General features: G+C 38.7%; 1 protein-coding gene across 1 annotated transcript in view; it reads right to left on the reverse strand.

The window, feature by feature from the left end:
• Positions 1 to 2056: 2056 nt before the first annotated feature.
• The window catches only part of INO80C (INO80 complex subunit C), a 19263-nt gene continuing 8102 nt past the window's right edge, over positions 2057 to 13217 (reverse strand). Inside the window, 4 exon segments of the mRNA XM_009586728.1 lie at positions 2057 to 2660; positions 7364 to 7431; positions 9155 to 9266; positions 12155 to 12265. Of these exon segments, the coding sequence (XP_009585023.1) occupies positions 2529 to 2660; positions 7364 to 7431; positions 9155 to 9266; positions 12155 to 12265 (423 nt within the window). The 3' untranslated portion in view covers positions 2057 to 2528.

Here is a 13217-nt window from a genome sequence, read left to right on the forward strand (position 1 = left end):
GCTGCTAGATCTTTTCTGTCCTCAGCTTCCTGCTAAAACAAATCCATTTTGATTGTTCCACATAGTAGACTGTTGTTGATCAATGTAAGGCTGAATGGTGCTGGTGGCTGACTCATCACGCTTGGCTTGACTACTGCACAGCCTAATGAGTAAAAGTGAGGTACTACCGACTAAGAAAAAAGGGCCAGTGGCTAACAAAGGAAGAAACAAGGAAAGAATAGGGAATCTAGCAGCCATCATATGGACAGAAAGCATTGAGAGAAGAGTCACTAACGTTTTTGCCAAATCTAAGCTGTATTTACTTTCCTGATGCTGATCGATTCAGTAGGACACTTCTTAGGTTTTGAAAATGGAATGCATAAACACCGCGTGGTAGAAATTAGCTGAGAAGCAATATCTTAATATACAGTGTGGAACACTTCTGATGGTGAGGGAGCCTGGGTTCCTAAACTGTCATTCCCAAAGAATGTTAAAAACATTTGTAGGAGAGAACAAGCTGGTGAAATACAATTTTCTGAGCTACTGTCTACTTACTTAAAGCATAAATGATCTTACAGCAGTTCTATGTGTTTTCATATCAATGTTAAGCTTATCTTATAAGCACATCTGTAGTATGTAAAGTAAGTTAAAAACATCCATTCTAAAACTCGGATGCAAAGAGAATGTGGCCTGGATGCTTACTGGCATGAAGAGAGATATCCTGTCTTATTCTTTTTTGTTCTGTGGTACAGTTGTAGCATTATCTGGTGTCCAGGGCTTTGAAGGATCTATTGTAAGCATGTCAAAGTCTTTTTAAATTACTTTGGTTTTGTAAATATTAGATCACAAAAACTGAGGAACGAGTCCCAGAGACTTTCATGAAACAATGTGTCCCATTATTGTTTTTCCTGTTTTGGAGTTGAAATTAAACTAGCATTAGTAACACCCTGCATATTTATTCTTTCAATAAGAAAAAAATCTGTTCTAATAATTATCATGTCTATAGAAATATGCATTCAAGCTGCAGCTTAGACATTAACTAGTCACCACTGCCTGCTGCTTGTGCACTCAGAGAGACGAGGTGTCTTGCACGAGATCCCAATGTCCATGATGGAGCTCGGGTAAGAGGGGACTGCTGTCCCGTGATCAGTGTCCCACCTCCTTAGTGACCTGGGCAAGCCAGGACTAACAAGCTATGGGACAAGTCTTCCACTTGGCAGTTTTGCCCACGGGAAGAGAGCATTCCCACACCAAGTGGTAACTCGGCTATCCGCCTTTCTGGCTAACACCCACTGGCTCAGAGAGCTAAGGGAGGTTAAGTGCCACAGCTACAGGGCAGTTGGTGGAGCATGGGCATGAAGGCCACATGGTTGGAGGCTAGGAATGGCTGAGCCTGAACCTGGAGTCCAGATTAAAACTTGACAAGAGTCTAAGGCTGGGACAAAGACGCGGAAGTGAGAAGACAACAAACCAGCAGCTTGTCATAAGAAAGAGGACAAGAACAAAGAATGGCCAGAAAACCCTCTGCCCCCTTGCCCCTAGACTTAGTTTCAGGAAATCATGGTCATTCTGATGTTGGCATGTACTTGTCAGTCGCCCCCCAAGCAAGAGTCCAAACTCTCCTTCAGTCTCCTTCCTCTAAAGGGTGACAATGTTCAGTTGCTGTAGGTTATTCTTCTGGTATCTCATGGTGCAAAGGTCAGTGTCTTGCCTTGCTGAAGACCATCCGAGTGTCAGAACACCACTGGACAGTGGAATTCCTGCCTTTTTTAGCATAATTTTTAAGAAGTCTGGAAAATGAGTCCTTTTTTGTACTAATTAGTACTAATATTGTACTAACTAGGAAAGACAGAAGAATAGTCAGGTTGTGAAATTAAGCACGCAAAAACTACAAAGTGTCATGATTAAGAGTTACCTGGTGATTTGATTTGATCCTGTTTTGCATACTCATTAGGATATTTTAAAAAGAAGTTTGAGTCCAACTTTATTTATGCTGACAGTTCTTCAGTGCAAATATTTGTGTGAAGCTGTTCATTTCTACAGTGCTCAGTACCGTAAACAGTCATCACAACAGCAGCACTTGCTAGGTATTTTAGCTTCATTTTACAGATGGGACAAACTTCTTCATAGCCAAGTGGCAAGCGCATCTGGCACGGCAGGTTTATAAGTTGGGATATCTTGGTACCTTTTCCTTAATTCAAATCATTGTTTCTTTTGAGCCAGAGCAGTACATAAAATATACAAGGTGGAGATGAAATCCTGTCTCTACAGAAATTAATATAACTCAGACATTATGGTGCAGATACGTATCCTTAAGGTCTAAGTTACTCTGTTCACCAAACCAAATTGCTTACAAATTGGCAAACTAACAAATATCAGCATTTATCAAAATTAAATCCATATGTTCTTCAAATCCATGTATCATCAACTACTTCCAGATGTAAATATCCATGGACAGTTTTAAGGAACCTCAGTCCTGCAGTCAGTTTCCATCATGATTCTCAAAATTAGCACTGTTCACGAGTGATATACAACAATATTTGGTCTCTTCAGGAAACAATACTTGTTGCTTTCCTTAGAGCCAGGTATCCCGTAACCACATCTGAAGGGAGCATCCGAATATAGGCAAATTCTTCAATAGTACTAAATCTCAGCTTGCTCTGGGGATCTGTGTAATTTGCCTGAAAAAGAAAACAGCAGAGACACTATTCAAAGAACATCTCGAAACAGAATACTAAAAAAAGTGTCTAATTACAGGACCACAAAATAGTGAATTTCTTTTCCCAGTAACAGCGCTGCTCTTCTACCATGTGACCAAAAGTTTGAACTTTTTTCTTTCTCCTCATGTCAGAACTTATGAGGAGTTAACAGACCCCTATAAAATCACATTAGAAATGCATTAAATGTAACAGAGGGCTGAAATAGTTTCATACAAAACACAGTGCAAAAGAAATGTCTCAACTCTCTAAACTCACCCTAGCAACTCTGTGCCTTGTGCAGTCTCTCACAAGGCAGCTCTCCAAAGTCAGGCTGCTGCCAATAAATTACCCACAAAGAGGCTGAATTATGGGTGCTCTGATAGCTGTGGACTGATTTTCTCTTCCTGCATACAGCTTAGCTTTTAATTTACTTTAAAGTGGTTGTTAAAGCAGGGTGTCTCAGCTTATGGTTCTGTGACTGAACTGATAAGAAATTTGAACTCAGCGTAGTGCTCTGCTGCAGACGCCTGCTTTCAGGATAGCAGCCTGGCCAGCTAACCCTGGGCTACGCTTCTATCCTCTGCTATATTTGGACCCTGGGTGCCTGGGAGCGGTGCCAGTTTCCTTCCATCCTCTCCCCTTCCCTGTTGCTACAGAAACCTTGAGCTCAGATGAGCTCCGGGGCAGCGCAGGAGGCTGGGCTGGAAGAAGGCAGGCTTCGGGGTATCGCCTGTCCACCTTCAGCTCCAGGACAATCACCGCCCCTTCAGCGTTGAATTACCAAGTGCCTGCCAAGGCTCTGAAAGTGTCTTCTGTACCTTTCTTTAACAGGAGATGGTGGCAGGCTGCAAGGCACAGGCAGTTGAGATCCCTTAAGACATTGCTACTAAAAAAGAAAAGGCCAGGAAGGGCTGGAGCATTCCCCCCATCCACACTGTTGAAGCGCAGAGCCCTCTACCATTTTTATATTGGAAAGGATCTGTTGACCATGGTAACAATCCAGTTAATCGTCTGGCCTGATAAGACTTAGCAGAAAATTAAGTGTTATTTGTAGCTTGTTTCTTTAGAAAGAAATGCTACAAGGTTAATTAATTAAATGTAGTCAGCTAACAGTCAAACCATCAATTCATTTTCAAACAAATGGCGGAGTTAGGACATTAGGAGTAAATTATCCCTGGTGGTTACTTCATGTTTACAGCAGGTATGAATTTATTTTTATTTCACGCTTTAAATCTGGCCGCATGTATCTAAGAAAAAGCTAACCAAGTAGACTGCTTTTCAAATGTGCATGATTCTGTAACAAACTAGCCAAGCAACATCTGCAATTTGTGTTGCGCACCAATCTAGGTTAAAAATATTACGGCAGTTCTTCACCCTTCTGATACTTCCTATTGGGCTGTACTGTTTGCACACACTAATGTATGGTAACTAGTCATTTATGCCATGACTTCAGTCTGAAAACAAACTTCACCGCTACTTCAGCAATAATTAAAACAGATTAGAAAAGTGAAGTGAAGGGATTTTGCAAAGAAAAAACTCTGTCGTGTTTAGGAACTAAGTCAAAGGTCACTCTTCAAATACAATAAACTAGTTATATCAATCTGTTTCTATAGTAACAAGGCTGATCCATTTTCAGAAAAGGAAGAGAAATATAAACATTTGAAGGTTTGGTTTTTTTTAATCTGCTTTACAATAAATTACTTTGTTTTGCGTGTTAAAATATCTAAATACTCATCTTGCAAGTTTGGAAATAGTGTCTTATTTTGCAGTGCCAATATAGTAGATAATAGCTTTTGAATTTCAGGCTGCCTTACAAATATAAATTGGCTGCCCTGCTTAGACCATTGGTAAATTTAATTCCACTCGTGTTACGCACAGAAAGAGAAGAGGATCAGTAGAACTTAATTGTGGCATTTAATATAACTGCAGGTATACTGATGAGATTGTTTTAATACACTTCTCTTTTTTTGTACCTGTCAGACCATTTAATTCTTCCCTAAATGGGTAATGCTAAGGAATTTATTTTACTTTTTTTTCCATGAGGAATCCAGCATTCCCATAGGAAATATATTCTTACACAAATGCTTTCAGATTTTACACAGAAAATACAGGGACGATTTTCTTATACTAGATTTCTAAAATATTCTATTACCCTACATATCTTCCTACTAGGAAATGATCTTGAAAATAAATTTAGTGCTTCTTATGAAACATTTCTGGCTTAGCAATTTAGAGGACACGCTGCCTCAGTTACCTTCATAAAAAAGATTATTTTAAACATGGTATTTTTATCATAGTCTGGAGAAACCTTGCAGGCCAGGTAAAATAGGAGACTTGACTCACAATGCAATTAGAGGATGGAAAATGAAGAAAAAAAAAAAAAGAAAGTGGAAAGACAAAAGAAGGAAACAAAAGCAGCACCGAATGGATTCATATAGAAAGGAGAGTATTTATACTGAGCTAGAATAGTTAAAGTACATAAATCACTGATGGAAAGGAGGAGCTGGTAAAAAAAACCTGAGGAACTGAAAGGAAGGCTCTTATTTCTATGGCTAAACTGACTCTTAGCTGGCAGGGGCACGGTCTTCACTCACATCTATAACCTGCATCATCATCTCACTATAGGTGCAACGACTGACTAGTTTTGAAATGCATCAAAGGCCAGTGCTGGAAAGCATGATTTGGTTCCTTGGAGATGGGGCAGGGAAAGGGACTTACACCCTGATGCCATCTGCCCCACATAAGCCCCTCACGGGTCAGAGATGTTGCTGCAATGCTAATAACACCTGGTGGGAACGCTACTAATACTTGCAAAGCAACTCGAAGGGGAGAGGATAGGAAAGAGATGAACACCATTAAGTGACCAGTATGCATTTTTTGCTATTTTGGTGAAACCTACTCATTATTATTTCCCATGTCCACCTATCCCCCCTTCCTCCATCCGCTGCATCTTTATATAGAGTAGGGGTATTTATGCAAAGTTCCTTATTCAACTGACCCCTGCTCCTTGTCTGAAAACAAGTTGCTATTATATCAAAACAATACTCTTATGAGTACAAGACTGTAAGTCTCCCTGGGTTTGGGAGCAGTCTCTTCCTTTTGCTGTCTGCCAGATCATCTGTGAGAGAGATGTCGCTTTCCCATTCCCTCTTGAACACCGAGGGTTACCAGCCTCGAGCCGAGCAACCCACTCCACTTCCAAATCATGTTCAAAGGCACAGGCTGGAAACCTCCTAGGTGCCTTATTTAAATGTGTTACTTAAAAAATAAAAAAGTCAAAGAAAACATACACTGCCAAATCAAGAACTCAAATGTTAGGATGTACAGGATTACAGCTGGCGCTATAGCTACTCTTTAATCCTTTGCACTGCGGGTCCACTATAAGGCAGTCCTTAATCAAGGGCTCACCCATTTTTTTTTCCCAACAGGGACTTTCACCTAATTCAGTGTATAGAATGCAAGGTGCTGTGTTAACCTGCATCAACATAACAAATATGTATATTTACAGGCATCTCTATGAGGTGATATCAACCCTGTGAGGTGGGCTAGTACCCTATGGATGAGAAACAGATTAAACTGGGAGAAGGGACCCAGAAATTCTGTCTAAGGCTATATGACATTACAAAGTTTTCATTATTGTAGTTAGTTAGTGTAACCATTGCTTAACCCTTTTTACAGTCCAAAATACAACATTCCCTTTCATTTCAATTGTAATAAATGCATAAGCTTCTGCAAAATAAATCACCGGGGGCTGAAGGTGAAAAGTTATATGCTGTACTAACACTGATTTTGTTTTAAGTAAAATTATTCATGTCACACAGGAACAGTGTCAGCAGCAGATACAAAATTTTTGTTGGGCAGAATTCAATGACTTTACTCCTGTTTTGTGCCAACAGAATCTTTGGGGAATTCAGGTGCCAAATTGTAACTACCGAGACTTTTTGGAGCATGTGCAAACTGTATCTATGTCAAATGTGGGGTGGTTTTTTTTTTTTCCTTTTCATTTTCTGTTTTCTTTAACAAAACCATGTAAAAGAGCCCATCTGTGACACACAGGCTATACATCTGCCAAACTCCAAGTTCCAGTTCTGAAACATGGGGGTATTTGAAATTCTCACAAGTCCATGCCAAGTGTCTGTCTCAGGCTGATTTGTTTGAGGGAAAGTTTGAGAGTAATGGTAACACGATTTTTTTTTTAACCTGGGCCAATCAATATAATTTTGCCTAATCTCATTCTTGGAAATTGCTGAGCCATCTTTTTGAAACTTTCTCTAAAAGATATAATGAAATAAGTCAGCCTCAGGCAAACACTCAGCATGGGAAGTTTCAGTCTGTGTGGTTAAAGCTTGGCAAAGTTAGGAGTCGTGGAGACTGTGGGCCACCAGCTTTCACTGTAACAATCAGAAATGACAGGGACCAATGCAGACTCTACAGCTGGGAGAGTGGTGTGACAGGAGCCACCTGGCAGGACAATGTATTTAATCTGTCCTGACATCTATTAACAACCTACGGATTTTGTGATGTAGTGACAGTATTTGGGGTTTGGCCCTGAATCACTGGACAACTATTAAGCGCAAGGCCGAATAGGAACCTCGGCAAGTACAGCTTTTACAAAAGCATGCACCAGCTTTATTTCATTGTGGAAAGTGAGATGCCAATTTTGAAGAGAAAAATAAAATACTTACCGGAAGTCCTGAAATGTCTGAATATTTCTTGGCAGGCTTAAAGGAAGGAGGAGCATCAATATTAAAATCTAGAGAAAAACAAAGGGATAAATTCAGTGTGCTATATATATTTTAAAATGCAAAAAAATGTAAATAGGTAACAATACTTCTTTAAAATGCCACTTTACCTTCTGAGGTCTCTCTTAACTAGCAGCACTAAGGCAAAGAAATATGAAGCAGAATTACCTCTGAAAACATTTAGCCTGTTAGCGCTGTAAACAACAGCCTGATTTTGCTCACCTCTCCAAATAAGAGTTCAGTAAGCAGAACTGCCCTCCCCAAAAGGAAAAATGCAAGAAAGCTATTTGAAATGTGTTGATTTCTTCCAAGTCTTAATGCATTCCCTTCCAGTCAGTCATTTGCAAAGAATAGTCATTATATGCATGGTGTATGTTAAGACCACGAAACATTGCTCAAGACTGCAGCTCTGAAATACTATAATCCAGAAAAGCAAAGTAATCTTGTAAATCAGTTAAATCTTTAAGCATGTACCACTTTAAGCCCAGTCAATGACCTAGAAAATGGTCTGAATGTTTAAATTAAATGATGGAAATTGCTATTCTTTGGTGCCCTTTAGATAGCAACTCTCATTCATAAACATTTTTAACATACAGTTGGTATGTTTAAGTAATTAAATCCCCAATTTTTGATGTTTACAAAAATATCTTGTACCTGACCATTTCTTTCCTCCTTCCTGATCTCCCTTGCACCTCATTCAGATGCTATGATCAATTCAAATGCTCCACGCGTATCAAATTTCTAACTCATCATTTCATAATTCAAAAGACACTAATGCCACAGCTGGTTTTAAATACACAACTGAATTTCTTTTCCCACCTTCTTAAAAAAAGCCTGTGAATTTACTGTTGCAAAGAGAATGTAATAGAAATAGCAACATCAGCAGATTGTCAGTTACAATAGCCAGGAACAAACAGTAGTGTGCATTTTTCTGTAACAACGGTTGCGTCTAAAACACTTCAAAAAATGGCAAGCTATTTTTGGATAAAGTACCAAGTCTGACAAAAAGGATATGCATATGCTTAATTCTGAGATGCCTCAGATACTCGCTTAAGTAAAATCTAAGGATCACATTCTGTCTCCAGCTTACATTCAGTAGTATCCTACTTTACGAGTAGACTTGAAGTATATCTAGATTAAGACCACTGCTATAACTCCGCTCCTGTAGATGAACACCCGCTAGCTGTAATCAGGACTGGTAATAGTGTAGTTTCAGCTGTGCTGAACTAAATAGGAGATGTAGGATTTAAATCTCCCAAGAATCTAGGATAAGGAGCTGGATAGGAAGCTTGGGCTGAGGTCTAAGCTACTGCAGGTATGCGGCTTTGCAGAATCTATTTGAAAATAGTTCATATATAGCTAATCAAGCAGCAGCCAGCTGTCAGAAGACATTTGGGCTGTCTGCAGAGGAGGAGGCTCCTCAGCAGTGAAGAGGTGAGAAAAATCTCATGGGAATAAGGAGTTTCTGATCTGGTTGGGATAAATACATTTCCTTTATTAAACTCTATCCCCAAATGTATTTGAACTTTCTCACAACACTCAAAATTATTTGCTTCCCCCTATTTTCCACTTAGGGCTCGTAAGTGTGATTGGACTAGTCTTAAATCTACTACTGGACCCTGTTCAAGCAGGATCCTGCATGCATTGATGAAATAATTTAGGTTTGTGTTAAAGATAGATATTTGTGTGGATTTTATTATTTATAAATACATGCAAAGCGTCTAAGCAGCTTACAGCTAGGATCATTTAGTTGCCATGGCAATGCCCTTTCAGAAGCAAGAATTTGTTTTAGGTTCTTCCAAGTTCTGTTCTTCTTGCCAGCTGCTGCTCCACCAATGCCGGAGTGCTAGAATTAAAAATATGGTATTTAGAGAAAAAATAAATAAAGAATACTATTTCAGAGTGTGACACTTCTACTTCATAGTCTTTCTGATACGTCTCATCTTGTCATGAACCATTTGTTATCCTCACTTATTTCATCAGCAGACTAATATACTGTATACTTTAAGCTTGGCTGCAAGGAAAACAAAGCTTTTTGGACTGTGTCAAAGCTAATATGTTTAGGATTAACTGAAGGAGATGAAAATCTGCTTTTTACATGGAAATAGAAAATCAATGTGGTTAGGTTTAGCCTGAGATTACAGGATTCTGTATGTACTTCCCATCGTATTAGAACTTATTACTATCAAGTTGTCTCGAAAATTGTGATTACACAGCTAAATTTTCTCTCTCCTTTTTATGGCATACTGCAGGTGCAGCTCTAGCTCTTGTAAATTATCTGTGACTGTAGAAAACACAACTGATCTTGCAAATTGTAATGAATACTATGAGAAACTTTCTGGAAATTTTATTTTTCTTTCAAAGGATAGAAGACAGAAGAATAGAAAAAGAGAAATAAATAGAATGTTGGCTGCCAAGACAATTTTGCATTTTGAAAGGTACACTAATGGAAGGCTTGCCACAGGTACTATAATGGTAGTTTCAGTTATCAAATGTGACTGCTACAGAGTAATTTATTTATGTCCCTCCAGAGACAGAAGCTGCACAACATACTGTACTACTTCTAAATGATCAAAGGACACAGATTTACAGCTTTACTTCAGAAAAGAAAATGTTCTTACAACTGGGGAGTTGTTGTTATTTCTGTTAATAATTATGACCTGCCACATCAGTCTCATCAAAACTCAACAAAGTTCTGCAAACACACTTCTGCTGTGATTGGTTTATAAATTAGCCTGTTAAATTGCTGAGAATGATAGGAGGAAGGATTCAATGAGAAAGCTTTTTTCTGTAGATATATTCAGAAAAGATGCTCATGAGCTGATGATATATCGGGTTTCGGCAATGGATATCCAATATAGAAAGTACCTGCAAATGTTTGCTCTGAGAGTAACACCTTAGTAACCTAGAGATCATTGTAAAATAGACACCGCTGGAATATGAGTTGAAAATACATGTACTACCACATTACTAATTCAAATTCATTACATGAATTTTCCCCCAAATCATTGCATAATGATTTTTTTTTCAGTAATCTGGTTTCTCAAAAGCAACTATTAGGTTTAGATGAACTTATGCCTCCTAGGAATGGGGCCGAGTACCACCTCACATCCCTACAATCAAAAGACAATGACTGCCAAGCACAAATGAACCAAGCTACCTCTGCACTAGTGAAGTTTAGGGAAAGCTGGAGCTAGGACAGGTGGAGCTATTCATTGCTCTACACAATTGTCAGAAGGTCTTCCTCCCCTTCCCCATTGCCAAGGGATTAAAATTCCATTCAGGAAGTTTAGAAAAAGGTAATTTCTTCCTTATTCTCTGCTTTTGAGTCTATCCTCTGCAGTGAGCTAATGGTTCAAACGGGTATATTTATGAGAGATAGACAGTAATTGATTTATTTTCTTCCTTTTAAGGTAATTAGGCTGGAAGGATGCAGAAAGTCATCCAAATTGTTACTACCCGTTCATACCAACAAAAAGCTAGTTAAAACTCAATACATTTCTTCTCAAATGAGTTACTGTATCAGGGAGGACAAAAAACTGCCTATTATTTCTGCAGCAGTTGCCAAAGGCCCTGTCCATTCATTATTATTTCAAGCATGCAGACATTAGTATTGCCTCTTTGGAAACGGTGATGTCCCTCTAGGAACTGAAAGATCAGCACAAGGTCTCATGGCTATCTAAATCCTATATGGAAGCTACACGGAATGCCTCTGGGCACAAATGGAGCTTTTCCAATAAGCCCCGTTTCTCAAAGACCCTGGTGCTCACTGGAGGATTAGAGCGAGCAAAGCTTGTAGTCGTTTGAATGCCCCTCTTGTGACAGAAGTCGTCAGCAAAGCAGACATAGAGCAACTTGCAAGTCAGAGATGAATTTTATATCCCCTGCCAAACCTGTGCTTAGTGAGCTGTGCAATACCTGATCACTCAGGTTTTATGCTGTGGGATATTGTATCTTTTTTCATACAGAACGAAATCTGGGATAAAACCCTTCTTTCTAAGTACTGGCTTAGGACCAGCAGTCTGAGAAGTTTGCTTGTCTAGAAGGCATTTGTACAGTGTGCCAATGAGTTGGCTCTGGCACAGCAAGATAAAAAGATACTAAAACCAAACCCAGCAGTGACAGCATTACTAGCTGTAGTCTTCCTTCACCTTCTCCCCCAATTTAAACCTCACAGAGCATTTGCTTCTAAATCTACCAATTAGTGGAAGAACAGACACCACAGGTATGTTATATATATTTTATTATATATATTATTTTTATATACAGAGTTTCAGAGACTGGGAGAGGAGCAAAATGCCAGTTGCTAATGACTCCCTGGCTGATTTCTAGTTCAATTGTTTTGCAGCCTGCCTTGGCTAGGAGCTGGGGGATAGCACTCCTACATTCACAGCAGTATAAATTATTCCTCTCTAGTTGTGGTAGTTTGTGAGATACCACACCATAAAACTTCTGCACTTACCTTCATCTAGCGGGTTTTCTGACTCTGTTCCAGAATTTAATATAATAGTTCTGCCTCTGGACCAATGCCATTTTCATGTTATAATATAGTGTGCACTTTGGACCATAGTGTGGCATGGACTTGAGGTGAATTTCTTAAAAATTGCCGACCTTTTATTTGGCTGTTAAGCTGACTTTCTTAATATTTACATTAGCAATATGGTTAAATAGAATCCTAGTTAATGTTTTATTTGAAGAGTTTAGTATTTCAAATTGTTAAAATAACATACTTACGATGAAGTTTGGATCTTTAAATGGTAACGGCTTGACAGTTGTTTCCACTGATCCTGTGCTGGAGTCTGTGTTGAGAAATTTGTTTTCATTCATGGCCTCTCCACCTGCACTCTGAAGAAAAAATACAATTTTACTGCTTGTTACTCTGAACAAGTTTAACTGGAGATGGAGGCGTCAGCTGTATTACCTACCTGTTGCCTTTTTAGCCTTCCTATCTCTTTTGAATCTTTAAAGATGTTGTATGCCAGCAGTGGGGAAGCATGAAACAAAATATTTGTCAAGCAATTTACAACTGACACATAAAGGGGAGGAGGGGAACAGAGTGGCCAAAGCCTGCTGAGCAAAAACAGCATCGAGTTTATTTCAGTATTGGTGAAAGCCATCTCTATAAAGTGCAAGACAGCATGTGAAACCAGAAACAGCAGAAATGTACATTGGATTTGTTTCAGAATGTTCAGTATTAGAACATTAACAGTAATATATAAAATTTATAAAAAGTTTTTTGTCAAGGTTCTAAAGAATGATTGATTAATCAGTTTATTCTCCATAGTTGGCTTCAGTCATGTCTAAGTGAGGATTGAGGGGAAAAAAATATTTTATTATATATATTATTTTTATATACAAGCCTCACAAAATCTACATTGGTACTAGTTGGTGTTTTCTAGGCTTTTCTTTATGGTTTATTTATTTAGCAGGAAGAGCAGTTGGAGAAGGTGTGTGTGTGATTGGAAAGCTAAAAAAATGGTGTGGCAGTCTAAACAATTTCTGATAGTTCTGCATGGCTGAGTCGATGCTGTGTTTTTATTTTGCAAGTCCCCTTTTGTAAGTCTCCACACTACCAGAATTAGCCTACGCTACATACATAAATGTTCCTCATGAAATCCTGATCCATACTAAAGCCAATGAGAATTTTGCCATTGAGTTTGGCAGTTCAATCAATAGGATTTCATACCTTGATTCTTTTTTCTTGAAGAAAAAAAAGCTTGGCCAAAAGCTAAATCAATATTTACTGAACGGGTGGTTAAAATGTTTCTTTACTTTACCTTCAGACAGATAATACTTA

The sequence above is a fragment of the Fulmarus glacialis genome, unplaced genomic scaffold (assembly GCF_000690835.1).
Source record: "Fulmarus glacialis isolate BGI_N327 unplaced genomic scaffold, ASM69083v1 scaffold37021, whole genome shotgun sequence".
In the NCBI taxonomy this organism is placed as follows: Eukaryota; Metazoa; Chordata; class Aves; order Procellariiformes; family Procellariidae; genus Fulmarus; species Fulmarus glacialis.